General features: G+C 39.5%; 1 protein-coding gene across 6 annotated transcripts in view; it reads left to right on the top strand.

Annotated features, from left to right (window-relative positions):
- The window catches only part of DENND1A (DENN domain containing 1A), a 214,664-nt gene that overhangs the window by 131,462 nt on the left and 63,575 nt on the right, over positions 1–19,627 (top strand). For all 6 annotated transcript variants that reach the window (XM_075439183.1, XM_075439180.1, XM_075439182.1 and 3 more), the window contains exon 13: positions 3,370–3,495. In XM_075439183.1, the coding sequence (XP_075295298.1) occupies positions 3,370–3,495 (126 nt within the window). The remainder of the gene's footprint in view (positions 1–3,369; positions 3,496–19,627) is intronic.

Genomic DNA, 19,627 nt, shown 5'->3' with positions numbered 1-19,627 from the left:
TAATTTATTCCAGAGTAAACAAGAAATGTTTTTTCTTACTTCTTAGTCTCTTTAAATTTGTTGTTGTTAACATTTTCTTTTTTTAAAAGCTGCGACACGGCTATTGCAATAATCCTAATTGAAAGAGTAAAAGTGTGCATACACAAAACAGACATCCTGTAGTATTTGATTTAGTCTTAGAAGAGAGCAAATGATCTGAAAGCTTAAGGAGTTAGCAAAACACCTATCAATATTCTGCTTCTGTACTAAATGGGGACGCTGAAACACAGAAAGGCCGTGACTAGCCTTCTGAACTTTTAATTTGTTGTAAAACGAAGCCTAGAGCTTTTTCCTTCTATACAGATGGCAAGTTCTTTATCTTCACATGAATGCTTGAAGAAAACCACTTATAAAAATGTTTAAGATGGATTTGGAAGTTACACAGAGCTATGGACATTTTATTGCACTTTTAAGAACTACCTTTAAATGGTTTACATAAGTTAATATAGGAAATAAATGCATATTTCATCCCTGCAACATCAGACCCCTTCAAACATGGAGAAGTGTGCTGTCTGGGTTTGAAAATCGGATGAAGCTTTTACATTTTGAGAGTAACAGAGCTCCTTGAGAGACATTCTCTCAGTGAATAGGAGTGAGCTTATTTTATGGCCATGATAGCCTAAGTCTGTTATCATGTATTATGTTAATATGTGTTTATGGGCTCATTAATGCATGGATCATTGGCATAAGCCACAGCATTCACAACGCTGGACACGCTCTTGCTTAATTTTATTATACTAAATAACTGTAATGAAATTCCTTCTACAACACAATCTGCAGAAAATGTAAAAGGAAATGGCTTTGCAAGTATTTTGGTAAACACATAACATCTAGTATTAAAAGAAGAAAAAGTAGTGCATGGTCCAGATTATGTATTTACCACCTGTATGGCAAGATGAGGAGTCACTTCCCTGCCCTCCCCAAATCTCAGACTCCTGAAGGAGGAGGTGAGGATGTGCTCGCAGGAGGGGTAGAACTGGAGCACTCACGAGCAGTTGTTCAGTAAAATCAGCCTGCCACTTGCTCCTAAGGCAGGCGGGTAGGAAAAACTCATCTGGCGGGATTTTGGAGATATGGATAAGGCCAGAATAAGCCTTTGTTAAGAGCTGGAGGGTGGGGGGAGGGTTAATTTGAACATTTGAACCATCAGCTTATATTTTATGAGGTGTTCATACTCTCAGAAAGCACAGTTATGTTCACTGCAACAGAATCTGCTTACTCTGTAGATAATATTTCTACAATGTTTCTTGCATAGTGTGGAGTATATAGAGCTACCCTGATTAGCATTTGAAGAAGGAAGAGTTGCTACTTATTGATGGAGTTATTTCTATTAAATTAATAGTATGGATATTTATGGAGTCATTCATGATGTTCTGCAAATCAAGCTGATGAGGGGTTTCCTGGCTTTCTGCTCTCCTTCTGAAATTGTGGCTCCTCTTGACTTCTGTGTGAGATAGCGCATCAAACGCGGGTTCAGCACGTGGCATGACCGCATCCTTTAAAGGCACGAGTTGAATTTCTTTCAAGAATCCGGGCCCCGAGTGTTGGGTTTGTATTGCTGTGTGTTGTGTGAGATCCGTCTCAAAAACTCAGCTTGTCCTGGTGCTGTCTGCAACACCAAAAAATTGCTGCTGACATAATGATTTGTTAATGATTTAACGTAACCTATAACCATTGCAGCACAGGTGCAGCAAGCTTGATGTTAGTCTTTGAAAGGTTTTTTTTATCTCCTTCCCAGCTTGTGTTTGGGAAAGAAAAATGCTGTCACTAACAATAATGTATAGATACACAACCCTCCTTCAGTAGTTACTGAGCTCTTTGCACTAGAAAAGAGACATCAAACTAAGTCACAACCTTCTTGTGTGCGTGAGAGATTCTGAAGCACAGAGAACAGTAATGGATAATCTCTAAAACTTTAGCCCTTGGTGTCCACAGAAGACAAAGAATATGCCGGTAACTTGGATCGTGGTAGTTTTAACTCTGCCCGCTCGTTGAGGTGATATTTGCTAAGTTGTGATCGATAAGTGTCTCTGTAAATGGCAATGAGGCCGTTAGGGCTGTGCTTGCCTCAAGTGCAGCTCCGCGAATCCTGAGGTGATTAAACACCTCCGCAGAGCAGGGGAAGGGCCATGGCGGTGGAGAGAGGAGCCGGCCCGCGCCCGGGCGCCTTCCGTCTCCTGATAAACAGGAAGAAAAAAAAAAAACACTTCAGGAGCTGCTGACCATTCTGAAGGACAGCACGTCGTCGTTAATCTGAGACTCCTACACAACCGCCGGGTTTGTTTTCTGGATTGCATTGGGCGCCCGTGGTGAGGCGTCGGCGGGGGCTGCAGGGCCTCTGTGAGGAGAGGCCGGGGCGGGTCCCAGCCGGTTCCAGCCGGCTCCGGCACAGCTGGGCCCGGGGGAGAGCACTCTGGAGGCGTGAGAGAGGGCAGAATGGCGGCGTGAGGGGGAAGAGGCGCAGAGAGGAGCTGTGACAGACTGACCGGGACGCCATCGCCCTGCGCCACGCGGGGAGGAGGGGGGAAGGTGTTGGAGTTTCTGCCTTTGTTTCTCACCATCCAACTCTATTTTAATTGGCAATGAATTAAATTAATTTTCCTAAGTCGAGTCTGTTTCTCCCGTGATGCTAATTGGTAAGTGATCTCCCTGTCTTTATCTCGGCCCACGAGATTTTTCTTCGTGTTTTCTCCCCCGGCCCTCCTGAGGAGCGGGAGCGAGCGAGCGGCTCGGTGGGTGTCTGGGTGCCGGCCAAGGGAACCCAACACATTCATAAATAAAACTCCCATTTTGTTATTTTGCATTAAGTCTCTGAAATACAAAGGAATATAGCCTTAAAAGAAAAAAAAAAAAACAAACAACCCTTATTTTTGTGCCAAACAAATTTTTCAGACCTACAGAACTTGTTCTTAGCCTTGGTGGTGACGGATGGCCTGATTATGCAGAACAGTTTCTCTATTAGTCTGATGTTTGAATTAATTCAGATGAAATTCTTTCACGGAGTCTAATCAAGAATGACGCCGAACTTCTTGGACTACCTTTAGAAGAGTGCTCAACAGCCTGTTAACGGCGGATTTTAAGTAAGAGGGAAGACTGAAATGGAGCTCTTACTTTCCTGTTGGTTTCTGAATAGAATCCAATCATATCTTAGAGAAGCAAATAGCTTGAAAAGTAATGCTTTTAGAACTGAAAAATTCAACTCTGAATTCACAGTGTCACTTTCTGTCATAACTGCTGTTGTGGTTATTGCGTTTTTCGTTTAGCTGTGCCCCAATGCGTTAAGCTTTGTTTGTGATATGGGAGTGATCTAGACCTGTTGTGTGATTTCAGGTTTCTGCACTGAAGAACAGATTGAAGAAAGTCTCTACAACCACTGGAGATGGTGTTGCAAGAGCGTTTCTAAAAGCACAAGCGTCTTTTTTTGGGAGCTACAGAAATGCCCTGAAAATTGAACCTGTAAGTAGGAAATTAGTAGGCATAAGATGTATATCTGCAGCTGTAGTGGGGAAAAAAGCCAACAAGAATGCAAAGTGTAGTATAACTTACTTTACTAAGGTCAACATTGTGGCTCTTTGGCCCACTAGTACTGAAAAGAGTGTTGCAGTCTTCAAAAAAGAAAGAAGTGCAACAAGTATGATCAATCACACAGGGAGAAAACTTCTGATGCAAAGGTATGGATGTTGCTTGTTTTTGAAGACAGTTAAGTTAGAAGAGAGATGATAAAAAAAGTAAAAATTGAATGATCATAGCAGGGTAGTGCAGAGTTGACCGTTTTCTCTCACTGCAAAACCTTGGGTATTCATTGTATTATTTTTAAAGGTAGTAAAATATATACTACTTGTTACACAATATATGCTCAACTGTGAAACATGCAAATTTATGGAATCATGGAGTTTAAGAATGTAATAGAGTTAGTAAAGAAATTGTGCTTTTACAGAAACAGGAAGAAAGTCTGGAGTTGTAACTACTGATGATAGATGTTCTGTTAGGGAAATTCAATCTCTTGCTTCTGGTTCACAGCTAATCTCTACTTAGGAGCAATTAAGTGCCATCTGAGTGAGGGAAGGATTTATCTGTACTTGATCTTGGGTTTTATTGCTTCTACTGCAAGTAGCCTCATGGACTTCAATACAAGTCAGTCCAGCCAAACTAATGTATTTCCACATTTTGTGACACTCTGCTTTTGCTACTGTGTACTTAGGGGTTTCCTTCTAAAGTGTGTACATTTTTTTGATAGACAAAGTAAATAGTATGAGGAAAATTAAGGTGTAATTCATGAGATATGTCCCAGAAATGTGGGGGATGAAAAGTACTAGCTGCAGAGTGATCCATAGAATATTTTCAAACTATTTCATGTTGCCTGTTTCTAAAGCAGAGGAAACTAGCACACATGCAAGTCAAATGCAGTGACAAAATCTCAGTGTGGTGTTCACAGGACCATTTGAACTACTGCTGCTTAGACGTATGGCTGCTTAACAGGAAGATCTCTGTAGAGAACAAAACCTGCTTTTGTCTTAATGCCCTCGTGTCTCATCTGCAAAAATTTGGAGGCAGAACAGAAAATCTGTGGTAGCAATGGAGAGCTTGAATACCACTGGGAGATGCCAAGATGAGTTCTGAGTGTGAGTGGGGAAGCTGAAGGAGTGGAGTGAGAACGAAGACTTACTGGTTCAGAAGAGGTGTTGTATTTTGCATTCTCCGGCTCTGTGAGGATTAATGAAGAGATCTGGTATGCAGAAAAGTAATAAATCTAATTTTAATCATGATGTTAAAGGAGAAAACCAGAAGTTGGACTACAGGCATAGTGTTTCTTGAGGCTGAGGATGCTGCAGTAACTGAAGTCTCTTCAGTACTGTAGTTTGTCTCACTGTTATTTTTAAAACCAGAAGGGTGAATAGCTGAGTCTGAGTTTTAGACAGTCCAGTTATCACCAGCAAAGCGTCATTCCAACAATTCATATTCAGGGTTCAAAAATAACTTCTGAAGTCAGCATGAGCCCTTCCACATGTTACTGGGGGAATCCATGTATCGTGTGTGGAAAAAATCAATTGTATTGACTTGTGTGTGTATGTCTGGGTGTAAGTACTGGGCTTTTAAAACATTTAAAAGGTGGAAGAGTGGGAAGTATTTAAAATGTTGTCCATATAAATAACAAAAATTAAACCAGCAAGGCACGCTGGCTGTAAGCCTCCTTTATCCATGTCTGGGAGACACTGACTTCTCTTCATCCATGCAGGCTTCCTTGTTCTCCAATGCTCCTCCCAGTAGTTGCCAGGCAACTCTGGGAATATTGGTGTATGCTTTGCCTGGATATCTGTGTGAGATTAACTAGTTAAGGGATTTATGGAGAAAAATAAAAATTTAAATTGCTTTTCTGGAGATACCATCTGGTATTTTGAAGGCTGAATGTTAAGGATGAACATTTGAAATACGTTGACAATGGCACACCCCTATAAGGTGCAACTTCAAGGGACAGCTAACCTGAGGAAGTAGAAGAAATTGGTTTACTTACCATTCCATCGAGGAAAACTTATTAACGTAATTGTACAAATATGTCATAAAATCCAATTTTAATAATCAGGAAGTGGAAACTTTCAGAGCTTTCTTTCCGTAGTCCTTTCATAAATTAAAAATTTACTTTCTGATTATACATTTCAGTATTAAGATTTTGATAAAGAAAATTTTATTTGCAAATGTTTCATGTACTGAACATGTCAGAGTCAAACAACCTGCATTCTGTTTCCATGTTTGCCACAGACATCCTGGGAGGTATTGGACAGGTCATGCAACTGCTTTGTACTTCACTTCCGTTTCAGAGTGTGCCAACAGTAAATGCAATTACTGAGAGGCTCTTGTTACTCTTAGGAACATCGCACTTAAAAATTAGTTCAAAACCCTTGGAAAACCTGATCTTAAGAAGATGCAGCAAAACTCCAAACAATAGTGTGTAATGAGTAAACCAATTAGGAAATGTACTTGCTAAATTCACAGAAGCAAATGGGATTGTAATTTAATAACAAAGTGTCGTAACTGGCAATTAGTAAGGCATCTTGCAATTTAAAGCCCCGTGTTTCTCTGCTGTGCTGCACTTCGAATGCTGCGTTTGGAAATAGTCTTCTCTACCCTCTCGTAATTCCATCTCCTACACCGCAATTATGTTCATTGTTATTTCCTGTCCTCTGATCAGCTCGGTTTGTGGATTATATACTAACAGGTGTTCAGAGTGGTCATGACACTCATCTTCTTGTATAAATATGGAATGACGGGAGTTTCTTGTTGAATAGCAGAAGAATATTTAAGTGTGTGCAGCAACTCTTTGATTGCTCTCCATTGATGTATCAGAATCCACAAAGACCACAGTGGCTGTCGTAATTTGCTTTAAAATTTTAATGTCTGTTTGACAAAAAAATTTTGAAACTGCTACTGGTGTAACAGCTGCAAATAAAATCATTTTGATGTGTCTGAGGCAAATAGAAAAGCAAATGGAAGAAATAGCTGCTAGGAAAAGAACATATTTTCAAATATTTCCATTGAGGTTTTTTCTCTTATCACCTTCACATGTTGGCGTAAATATGGGGCATAAGCGATACTGAACATGATGTAGTTCTTTGCATTTGACGTCCCATAACTCAAGAAATCTGACCTTTTGAAATGATTGATAATTAGGAAATAAATTCAAAGCAGCAGCAGCTTTTCCTCCTTTCGTAGTTCTTGTCTCATAAGAGAATTTAATTTCATAGACCATCTCATCTGGCATGAGTTGACTTTTTGGGATAAATGCTGTGAAGATATTTGTCATTATTCTCTGTAGGCCCAGTCACAGAGCAGACTTTAAATTCCCATTACGCTTAAGCGTCAGAAGAGCTCTTACTCTGTTGAGCAGCTTTTACTCTAAGGATACAAGGTTATGTAGTGTATGTATGAACCAGTACCCCCACAACGAAGGAGTTATTGTTGCGGACTTTCAGGCCTTCAGTAACTAGAACTTTTGCATCAAAAAACTTACCCGGATAATACGGTCTGCTGGGCTAAGGGTAAGACTGCTGTAAGAGTAACTAACTCGGCTGTGTTTCCTGCTGTGTGTACGTGTCTGCTGTGGCTGCGTGAAGCCAGACTTTAAGTGTGGAAGAGTTGCGGGTGGTGCTCGTACGGTCTCCGCAGAGCGCTATTGCTGGTCGGGACAGTGAAACACGGCCGGAGCCGGGCGTTTGCTTGGCTGCGTTGAGGCAGATTGTTGGCTGTGTGAGTATTACTTGAATGTCGACCTGTGGCACCAGTCTGAGCATTTTGTGCACTGAATGACTCTTTCGTTTCAATTCCCGATTTCTTGCTGTCTGTATCGCGCTCTCAGGGGCCGGTTGGCCGCAGCCGCTCTCCCTCAGCCGCCGCCGTGCGCGGGCCGGGGCCGGCGGCGGGGCGGGGCCGAGCGCGTCGCTGCGTGCGGCCGTGAGCTGCCCGCTGCTGCCCCCTGCTGGCCTCCGCCGTCTTGCCTGCCCCTGCTCGGCGGGCAGCTCCCGCCTCGGGCCGGCCGAGGGCGGGTGCGGGACGGCGCGGGGTGCCGGGCGCGGGGTGCCGGTGCGGCTGGCCTGAGCCGGGCCGGTGCTGCTCGCCTCGCCTGGCCATGGGGGTCCAGCAGCAGGCTCCGAGTCTGCCGCGCGGTCTGCTCGGATGACGAGCTTGCTGGCTGGTCTCCGGGTACGTGGTCACTGCCGGGAGCTTTGCAAGGGGAGCTCTGTGTGCCTCACACAACATTTTCCAGCCGGACAGAGTGGAAAAGCTTCTTTACTTGCACTTGGCTTTAAAATCCGCGTATTCTGAACAGCCGTTTCTATTTCCACGTCTTGGTGCCTGTTCTCTGTGTTTCACTGGTGTAAATACACAGTAAGGTGAAAACTTCTGTGCCTGTTTCTCTTTTGCAGTGCTGCTGCTTTTTGTGTGGATAACTGAGGAGGGCAGGGCAATTGTAACATCCATAACCCAAACAGAGATCAGCATCTCGGTGCTCCTGCCGGTAGTTTTCTCTTTGACTTGCTGTTTTGCATTGGTAACTTCTTCTGTGGAGGCACTGGAGAATTTGCCGTCTCTGTCACGACGCGGTGTACGTGGTGCACTGCGGGGCGAGGTCTGTAACGCAGCAGGAGCTGAACTAGCCCGTTTGGTTTCTGGTAAACCGCTGAAGAGACAGATCTGTGCATGAGGTTCTGGTGTTCGGATTTGCATCAGGATGTCCCGATTTGCTCTTAAAAGGCTATTGTAGTTATTATGGATTTATGAATCTAGTTATTAGGGTGATGAATTCTGCATTCTTTGTAAAATGGTTTCTTATGTCTGTTGTCATGTGACCCAAATCTAGTCCTTTCTCTCTTTTATAAAATCCATGTAAACCTGATTTTGGTGGATTGTGAATATTCTAGATATTAATAATTTTCCATATTTTATACTGGCCATACACAGTTATAACACCTGTGAGTATTTGCAGTATGTGCCAGTCTGTGGCACCAACGTCTCTGATTCGTGGCAATGTCTCTGAGGAGGTGAAACAATTAATACAGTTGCATTACTTGTAGCAAGAAGTATATTCCTTATTGCTTGGCTCGTACTATGTTCTTGAGGTCTGCCCAGCAAAATCTTTCGTTGCTTTGGCCTCCCTGAGATGCCCTTCCCTCGGTTTGGGAATGAATGGGAATGAGGTAATAACGGTGCTGTTACCTTTGTCCAGGGCTGAGGGGGTGTCGCTGGTGACTTGCGAAGTATCAAAATTTGCACTGTTTCTAAACAAAGTCTCAAAATAGTGGGGGAGGGGAAGAGGGCAAATGGAGCTTGGATGGATTTAAAAGTGAAATTAAATTGTTTGTGAGGACACTGTGAAATCAATGTTGATAAAATGAAAAAATACAGAAAAACAGGACTTTAGCATCTTATGATTGATTTAGATTTTATTCAGGGATTTTTTTTTTAAATTTTTTTTTTAGTTGCTTTCAGCCCTGGAAAGGCACGGCCAGTAACTGTCACTTTTTGCAGATTCCTTGAAAATAGTGTCATTCTGCTTTGTGATGTTTCCCACAAGAATGAAACTGTCGACCTCTGTCTCAAACTGAGGAGATATGTTGTTGTAGTTTAAAACATCCACTGTTTTTCCATTACATGTAAAACATGGAAGAGTAGTTGAGAGCTTACGAAAGCTTTAAGATGCTGGTAATGAAACATAACCGTGGTACTGCAGTGATTCTGATAGTGGGTGCTGCTTTTAGTAAACTCTTGTATTATGTAACATTATCATATTGTAGAAAATTCTACACAACCTACATCTTTCCGATTGAACTAGGATCATAAACAGTTATCAGCACTAACTTGAGTGTGTTGGAAATTACTGATAAGTGAATCTCTTCAGTGAAGCGTCAATTAATTTCTTTTATGTCTTCATGATTAGTTATTCAGTCTCATTCAGGTTTATTAGCCTGAGCAATCATTAGTTGTATAAGGGGATAATTTCTGATTAACTTTGATTGTTCTGAATTGATTTGGTTGAAATTTACCCTAAATATTCTTCAGATGCATCCACTTAGGAGTAAACAGAAAATCTGGGAGGACAGAATCAATGTACTTTCCTGCTTCCATACTTTTTATGTGCTTTCATTGGTGAAGTGATTTGCTAATTTAGGAAGTGGATAACAATGTGTTTAAGACATCATGAAACGTTTTCTAATGTTAATATGAAACTACTTAATGAAACTCATATATGTATTATATATTCCAGCTGAACTACGCCAAATGTACTTATATATGTTTTTATGTATACATGACTGCCTTAGGTCTGTTGTCCTATCAGAGCCTGATAATTTATATTTGAATTCTAAATAGGCAAAACAACAGACTACCATTTTTTGTAATTGTAACTTTGACACAAATTTTCTGTTAATATGATGCAAGTTGAGCAATGGCAGGGAAAAAAGCCGTCGTGAATAGGAGGAAATAAAAAGTAAACTTTCAACATAACATTCATTTCAACTTAAGGAAATAATGTAATAAGTCTTCTCAGTTTGTGTTTTTGTCATAGTTCTGGAATGGTATAGGGACATCTTGGTGAAGTGTAGGATATTATACTTTCATAAGGGGCGTATAATTAAAAAAAGATGTCTCCTTTATTGTATTTCCAACTTTTTTTCCTTAAAAAAAGTGGATAACTTCCCTGCCTCCGTGCAAGGGTGTAAAGACATTTCAGGAGAATCGTTTTATCCCCTTGCTCCCTTTTGACAGTTTCTATTCTCCATTCTGCTAAAGACAGCACTTGTTTGATTGTCCGTGCTGCGGCCATGCGTCTGTGCTGCTGTGATGCAGCCCTTCCGGAGACCCTGGCGCTGCCCGCTGCGCTCTCCTTCGGGCTTAGCCAGCCGTCCGTCCTTCCGTGTCTGCAGGGGACGCAGCCTACCTGATGCTGCTTGCACCAAGTACCTGCTGCAGCGCTCGGTCAGCGAGGAGGAAGCACGAGGATGCTCTCCTGTTCTTTTTTCCAACACTGTATTGATGTAAAGATCTTGCAGTGCAGTACACTTAAGATGTGTTGCTACCTTGTATATTGTCAGTAGGTATTAGTTTTGATTCCATCCCTGTTATGAATTCCTTCCTCACAATCTGGGTTGCTGTAGGGTCAATATCGTGGCGTGGATCTTGCCATACACTCGATCGTGCTATGCTGCGGAGGTACTGCACAACTGAACTCTAGAAACTTTAGTGTTTCTGGGTAAATTTATTCTGAATTTTAACCTTGGGACATGGGATCACTTTCAAATGAGACGTAAAAGTTCCTCAAAATTTTGTAGGAAATGGGGTGCAACGTAGCACTTAAGGCATTTTTAAAAGCAAAGCACCTGCATTCTGGACAGGACACAGCTTGACAAGCATGCATTAAAAATTAATGTTGTAATTTCCTGTATTCATTGTAACCTTTTACTAGAGAATCTGCCTTAGCAGTTGTTACTATTCTTGGTATCTATACACTGGTGCAGCCACTGAATTGCTGTCTTACTTCTGCAGAAGTAAATATTTTTTCACAAATCCACTTGCACAGTTGCAATTTCCTACTATCCCAGGGTATTATGTTTAACATTTCATCAATATTGGTGGAGTTGTTCCTTGTATGAGCTCTGAATGGGTTTTTATTATCCACGGTACTGCAGCTAACTATAATGAACTGAAGTATTGATGTTGCTCTGGCATCGTGTATTTGCTGGCCAAGAACTGTGTGGGCTTTTAGAAGACAGCTGTTCTTTACCTTCCTTGGCCATGAATTTAAACAGAGGTAAAGTTAAGATTAGTCCCATAGATACTTAGGTCCCCAACAACAGTGGGAGTTTCAAAGTGTTTTAAGAGGACAGTTTACTTATCTCTTTCAGGTTCTTACACCACTAAGGATTTTTGCTTTACAGATTCATAATACCATGATCCCAGTAACACAAATTGATACATTTCTCAGGAAGATATTAAAGCAGCGGTGTGATGGCATGACATAAGGCCACTGTATTCATTATTTTATATCAATCACTTGCCCAGACTAACACTATAAATTCCTTCAGTAAGGATCTGAGTGGGTCAGGAGTCAGAAAAGTAGATGGTGTGTGGTGCAGAGTGAAAAAGCAAATGCCAGATGAGTCAAAAAGGAAATTTTGTTGGAATATGCGTGCAGTAACATAAAAAAAAGTGCATGTTACATACTGGTGCATAATTCATTTTGAAAAGGCTTTGTAGCATTCAGTGCTTTATCTACTATGAAGTATGATTGTTGCCATGGTGAATTATTTTTTTAAGTTATTCAGTGGAAGAGTAAATAGTTGTTTCCAACTCCCAGTAATTGCCACATCCCCCTTACTTCCTCTACATATCCATCTTTTGCATGGCTTTTTTTCCCCCCCATCTGTGTTTTAAAGGTATGTATTGTGTACAGAGTAGATCCTTCCCTTTCACCAGAGTTGTCTCAATAGGTCAGGGGTTTAGGAGTGTTTGTCCATATGTAGAGAAAAATGAAGAAGGGAGATTGCTATTGCTTCTGTTACAGGTGTACAGACTTATTTAAAAAAAACCCCAAACTGCAGGGCAAACAGTGAGCAGGAGCATATAAAACAGTGCTTTTTGTTTTACTTGTAATTTTGTTGTGCTCCTTTAAAATTTAGTGCTGATGCATATTTAATACACATTGTCTCCCACCCATCTTTACTGTTTTCCTGTTCGGTTGCTGTTGACTCTTGAATATATGCCTGTGCAGACAGTCGAGTACTGCCTAAATGATGGTAATTTCTAACTCTCATCCTGATGACTTTACTAACAGATAGGAGTAGACAATAACAGTGGCATGGACAGTGACAGTACGTAAAACCTGATTTTTATATGACAAAGACTGAGATAAATTGAATTTCTGTATATTCTAGAACTGAAACTTAAGACTTTTTTTTCCTGGTATGAGGATTCTCTGTTTTGTGGTGTTTTGAAGACCCTAGATTTTGACAGTCTCACTTAGAAGCTACCTGTAACTATTGTTGTGTTTTACTGCTTATGGAAAGTGTTCTGAAAGACATACTACCCAGAATTCAAAATCACTGACTGAAAAAGATCTATTAGGGAAAAACAGTTTTGTTTGTTTCTGTGTGGTTTGTGTTTTCGTTTCAGTCCTGTTGCTGTGTTGTGTCTCAGAGCATGACTGTTGCTATAGACAAGTTTCAGCATTTGCTGTTTTAAAACTTAAAAATGGCTCTTTTTCTAACAAGCATTTACTGTTCTTCAGAATGCATTTAATATTCTACATCTAAGTCTGTTGAGATATACATATGTTAATGAAACTGAAAAGACATTCTCTTTAATCTCTTGTAGCAGTCTGTTATGTAGTAAATAGAATTGTTTTGTAATTTCCAAACTGTTATAAGATGCTGTGTTGTACAATTTTGTATGCCGCCATAGAGGGGGAAAACTGAGAATCTGAAGGAAAGGTAATGAAAAGTAGTATTTGAGAAAGTTAGCATGACCATCTGCTGAATAGGGCATTTCTGTTGTAAAAGATTTAGTCAAACTTTCCTGTCCATCATATGTGTTAAAGAAAAAAAAACAAAAACAAAATGAAACACCAGGATGAAACCACCACAACCACCAAAAAACAAACGAGCAAACCCAAACAAATAAAAACCCCAAACCCCCCAAACCAGCACGGGAATGGTTTTGTACTTCAGCCTACAAGCATTGCCCAAAGTGAGGGACTGTGCGCTCTGCGTCTTGCAGTGCACTGACAGCAAGAACAGGGGAAACGTGAAGTTCCTGTGAATGTGGTTTCCAGAATGCTGATGTTCACAGGACTGCTCTTGAGATTGTTGATGTTTACTTGTTTCATGCTGATATTTAAGTTTTTGTGGTATCTTAGTTTGTTGGAAGCTGTGAGCAAGAGAGGTATCTTGTGTTTCACTGTGTAAGTAACTTGCAGCCTCCGTAGAAACTACATGTTCAGCCTTCAGACTGGGCAGGGTCACTCTTGTGTCTTCTGTGTCGGTGCTGCAGAAAGAAGAGTAGCTTTGTTCAGAAGCCTCTAAATCTTCCTGTTACCGGGGAAAGCTGTATAGTGAGGAGCAGCGCCGTGATACTTCAGCCTTACTGTGAAAGGATTTGTACATTTGACTGATAAATTGTCTGTGCTTTTCACACCTGATTCTCTGGTTTTTGTGCTATTTTGTACACTTGTTTTTGTTCCTTCTCAATTTGTTTCAAGCCTTTGTTTGTGTATTTTAGACCGACTTTTGCCTGTGTTTTTATTGCGTTTTCTCCTGATACTTTATTTATAATTGAGAGTGCACAGCCGCAGCAAGCAATGAAGCAGTGTGCAAATGCCTCCATGCAGGAAAAGTTGAAGATATTTCCTGAACTAATAAAGCGCAGGGGACTTAGAGTAGAACAATGAGGCAAGTAAACAAACACCAAGCATGAAATAACGTGACCGTTGAATTCAGCTTCTGTGTAAGACACTCAGTGACTGTGTGTTTTTTAAATGAGCTGTGAACAAATTGCATTTGGTATTAGGAAAAAAAACCAAAACAACACACACAATCCCACCTTCCCCCTCCCCCCCTAAAAAGCCCAACCCCCTAAAAATCCCCACCTCAAAAGACCATTCAGGCAGGGGGGGAAAGAGGGAGATGTACATTCTCACTCGCATGAGCAGCTGCACCGTTGAACAGAAAGTATGACTTCCTTGAAAGGAGGTAGTAGAGGAGATTTTGGTATTTGGATTTGTAAAGTAGACTTCAGTAGCAGGCAAACTTGATGAAATAATTATAAAAATTAGAATATTTAATCAGGTTAGGAACAAACTATTAGAGCCTCATAATAGAAAAATCATGCCATTGGTCTTTCACTGTGTGCATTACAGATTGTGCATGAATTCGAGCATAGAGTTTGTCTACTTATAGTACAAGAAGAGTAAAGTGAGAGGCAGTAAATCAAAATTATTTGTAATGATTTGCATAGATAGGTGATAGAGCTTGTACAATGAAATCCTAAAATGCTCGATGCTTAAAGACAGAATGAGACATTTGTGTGCGTGACATAATTGACAGTTCAGTTTGATTGCTTTCCATGGCAGACAGCGTAGGAGACCTGCTATCATTCAGAGCTGTACCTTTCTTCAGAATCACAGTGAGATATTCTGATACTGCCCTGGGGCTTAGCGAAATCACCTGTGAATGTAGCTTCAGCAGTGTGCTTGCTGTCATCGGGGTTCTTCAGTCCTGGGGAGGGATGGGGCTATTGCTTGCCAGGGCATTCATTGCTACTTGCTTAAGGCTTCTGGAACGGGAAAATACAGAAAGGGACTAAGCTGCTTTTCTGGTTTGGCTCTTGCATGTCATCAGAGAATTGGGCAACATTTTTTCACGAATATGTTGATTTTGGTATGGGCAGAGCATTAGTGAAAGAGAAATTCTGGCTCGTGACCAAAATGCTATATAGGCAAAAATTATTAACGTTGAGGAGCACATTTTTTTGTCTTTATTCTATTTTGGGGAGCACAAAAACATGAACTCTACAGAGAGCTGATAAATGCATTCTTTTTAAAATACATGCTACTTCAGTCTAGTAAAACATCAAATGAAAAGATTCTGTCTTTTCTTATCTTTTTCTGATTTAATTCATTGTTTTCTGTTCCTTTCATTCAATGAGTAGCAGCTTTTGGCAATGACAGATACTCTATTGTGACTGAAATATGTATTTTGTAAGTCATAACTTTACTTGGTATTTAAATAAACTGTGTATGTACAGCGTGCAAGATTTATGCAGAACACAGCTGGAGGTATTCTGCTCAGAATTCCTATGGTTTAAAATGTCTCTTTCAAGTTTGAAAATGTGTTGTGAAGTAGATACCATTATGATAATTGGAAGTTCAGCTTCTCTGTCTTGCTCTATTATTTTTTTTGAATACAATTAACACATCACACACACTTCACCTGGTCTCTCCTCATTTACCTCTGACACTTCCTTGATATTTATTTAGACACATGTGGTGTCTTTGCTTTGAACTCAATAGTTGGTATATTCACTAGGTTTTGGGTTTTTTTAATAAACATTTTTCTCGTTTAGAGATATACAATTAGTTTGCATTGTTAGAGAGAAGTATACATATTGACATCGATTTAAGTCTTGTACTTATTTGTTAGATGATCAGGACATAAATGATATTGTAGAGAAAACTGTGATTACTCTCAAATCAAAATACCTGCTGAGAAGTTGCAGAAGCAGCTCATTTTATTATAATTTTCACGAGGGAACAGTACAGAGAAGATATGCAAAAAGCTATCTAGAGAAAAATTTTTAAAAGGTATGAATAATATATTTAATTTTAAATTGTTATACTTTCTTTAAGGTAGCATAATGGGAAGCACAGAACTCAATGTTTTGTTTGAATTAAGCTTTATTCTTTCAGATTCAGCAGCTATGCTTTTATTTCTGAAAACAAAAGAAAGACAGTAAATTTGTTTTAAAAATAAAACCACATTGTTAAACTGGACTTAATAAAATACTGTTGGCATAGTTTTTATATCTTAAATAATGTATGTAGTGTGCTGTATTATGTAATGTGTATAAAACTATTAGCAACGTAACACCAGTATCTTCCAGAAGACAACTAGAAATTATGTGAAATAGTTTTTAATAATTTTGGAAAAGAAGATAGTATCTGACAGATCGAGTTTTAGTGATACCACAGGAGAAAAGAATATGAAAATACCATAATACTGTATTTTGTTTGTGGAAATTAGACTTGGAGTTTTCTTTTTTCTCTTTTTCCATTTTATTTTAGTTTTAGGAGAACTCCTAAGGCTTGGAGGTTTAATAAGGAATAAATCCAAAATCAAGTCTAAGCTTGATCCTCACAATAAAGCAGGGAATTGTTCTGGATTATTTCATTTATTTTTCCTGCAATTTGGAATGAACTGGGGCTATGTTTTTGTAGAGTTCCTGTTCACTGTCCATTCCTGTGATAGCTGTTTTCCATGAAATTTTCGGTACCTGTATTACTGAAGATATCTGATATTTCTAAGTTAGTTTATTACAGGAAAAAGGTGTCATCTGTTAATAAGAATTCATTTTCTTTGTTATTGAATTGATAACTCCATGCTTTTCAGATCCAGGACTCCAAGGTTTTCATATGAAGTTCAAAGCTGTTTAGAAAAATAAGGAAAGTAAGCTGTGCCTTTGAATGAGCTTTATATAAAGTGTGATTTTTATTCTCACGAAAGATTTGTCTCTGAGTTCTCAGGCATTGCAGAGTCTTCCTTGTTTCCTGCAGCACCAGTTAGTGACGAGATGGAAATCCACACGGTGGGAAGGGTTCTGAAACGTTGTCTACAACAAAGGAAGTGTGGTTGTGACAAAATACAAAAATGAGGTGTGTTTGGTTGCTTCACCGTAGCCATCACCATGGAGAGATCCATTGTTCTACAGCTGCATCTTTGCTGGTTGCTTAGGGAAGGGCATGATGCAGAAACCATTACAACAGGGCATTTATAAAGGAGACCTATATCACAATAATGCAAAAGGAAGTCAGTGTTCTCTTTTGAAATACCTTTGACTTGAACTTCCAGTTTTCAAAATGCACATTTAAAGTTATCTCTATATAAAACTACTTGGAAGAGTGTATTTTTTAATTTTTTTTTAAATGAAATAATTCTGTAATAAAATATTTCAAGTACTGGTTAAGCTGTAAAGCTTAGGGCTGATAAACAAAGCATCTGAAGCCAAATGGCCCCTTAGCTAACCCCAATTAAAATAAAGATTTCATTGCGCTCTGTCCTGACAGAGAAGGAACATATTGTTGCCTTTAAGGGAGTTTGGTTTAGTTAATGAAAGAATTTATTTCATTTTTTTTCAAATACAGAACCTAATTAAATAAGTTTCAACTTGACTTGTAGTTGAGGACATTTTAACTCCTTAAAGGTTACTTTCATGTCCAAGCATAGCTCTCTTTTGAATAATTTCTGATGCAGTATTTAGTTTTGTGATTTATATAATAAATTTTATGGCAGATACCATGTGAGTAATTATATGCCTCCTTTATGTATACATACATATATGCTGTTGATTTTAAAAGTGTAACACTTGTTATTCCCATTACTCTATTCAAGTGTCCTATTTGGCGTTAAGTATTACTCAGAGATAGTAACTTATACTAGATTCTTAAAAGTAATGTGGAGATGGAGGTGGCATGGCTTTGCTCTGAATGCGTTTGGGAAGCTGTAAATCGTACAAGTACATTGCTTACTCCAGCTGTTCAGTGAAAAGAAAGATATATCAAAGAATTATATTCAATGAATTTCTACCTGTGTGAGGAAATAAATGTATTTTATTTACAGATAAGACAAAATACTTGGTGATTTGGGAGGGGCTTGCAGGGGCTTTTTAGTTGAAAAAGAGTGTTCTTTGATGTGAGTGTGAACATGAATGAAATGAAGGACTAGATGGTACTGGAGGCCTGAAAATGTCTTACTTATTTGGCATATGTTGCAGATCTTGAGATAACTGAAATACAGTGCTGTTCTTTTCTGTGAATTTCTGTAGATCATTATAATTAAGATGTGTTTCAGAAATCTCAAGAATAGTTGCCAAACATAACCAAAAATAAAGCATCGCGCCTAGCCAGAGTTCTAGATATCCTTGCTCTGCCCTAAAGCTGCGTTTCCCATCCATTATCTTGTCATAGCTTATTGTGTTCAATTTTAATTAAATTTTAATAGCAATTTTGCAGTCATAACTGACATGAAAGTTTTCCGAAGACTTATATACCCACAGGACATTTCCCTTATGTGTTTTTCTTGTTTTTCATCTTGTCCAAATGTTGTTCTTTGGGAAAGTCTTTGGTGACGGAAAGCATGAAACAGAAACTGGTATAGTGACTTGACTGGCAACTATTAGTTTACAACCAGAAATAATCAACAGCATTTTGTATTCTTTGGGAATGCCGATTCTAATAGTCGTATAAGACGTCTTAAAAACCAATGTATTTGATAAAGATCTCGGTTTTTATTGAATTTTACTTATGCTTGGTGTAGTGTATGCAGAGTGTTCTACATTTAGGTTTCAACAGACAGGTGCTGAATCTTCAAATACAAAACCTACTGCAACCTGCAGTTCTTGCCTTTCTGCCTGTAAGGGTGTTGCATTCACAAATGTTATGCACACCTTTTACTTTGATATCCCAGAGTCTGAAAAGTCACTTTTTACACTTAAAAACACCGTAATGTCAGATCTTCAGTCCTTATTGCTGTATAGGAAGTCCTGTAATATTAATTGGTTGTCAAATCTCTAAGAAATAATGGATTAACGTGCTTGATCGTAATGCCCTGTTCAGAAGCTGAAGTTTGCTGATGTCCCCAGCCTCTCTCTTTAACGCAATTACAGATATGCATTCAGGACAGCTGAGTGGATTGCATTTCATTAATACGATTTGAGCAGACAATACGAAGTTGCTGTTGGGCCTGCTCTGACAGCTAATTACAGAAATGAAGTGTGTACATGGCTAAGAAACAATGGAGCACTTGTCAGGAACATTAAAACAATGCAGAAATAGTGCCAAATCTTGGAATCACTCCTCTGAACAGTTTTTGTTGTCTCTGCAGACCAACCTTGGGACGTACGTGATTGTGGTGGTGAGTTAGACTTCAGGCAAACAAAGTTTGTTGCTGTTGACTAAAATGCAATGTAGTTCTGTTTTGCCCCTTCTGCTGTTTATTTCAGATGCTTGTGTGTACTTACCCTGATTGCTAAACACACTTCCCTCTTGCTTACAGACATCAGTGCACATTTTCCCCCATAAAGTGTCTAATCTGGTTATTTGAATACTGGAGATACTGTGAATGTCAGACAATTTTGTAGGATTGTTTGCAGGAAAAGCTCTCCCTGACAATTTGAAGGAGGAGGATAGGGTGTGACTTCTGGTTGTCTCTTCCAGTATAGAAAAACTGTGGGCAATCAAGTGAGGTTTGTAACAGCAAAGATTCGAAATAAATGAGAAGGAGCTATTCTTTGTACAATAGGTAGTAATCCTGGCACACACTGTATCGAGTGA

The sequence above is a fragment of the Opisthocomus hoazin genome, chromosome 19 (genome assembly GCF_030867145.1).
Source record: "Opisthocomus hoazin isolate bOpiHoa1 chromosome 19, bOpiHoa1.hap1, whole genome shotgun sequence".
Classification (NCBI taxonomy): Eukaryota; Metazoa; Chordata; class Aves; order Opisthocomiformes; family Opisthocomidae; genus Opisthocomus; species Opisthocomus hoazin.
This window is presented reverse-complemented; position numbering and strand designations above follow the sequence as displayed.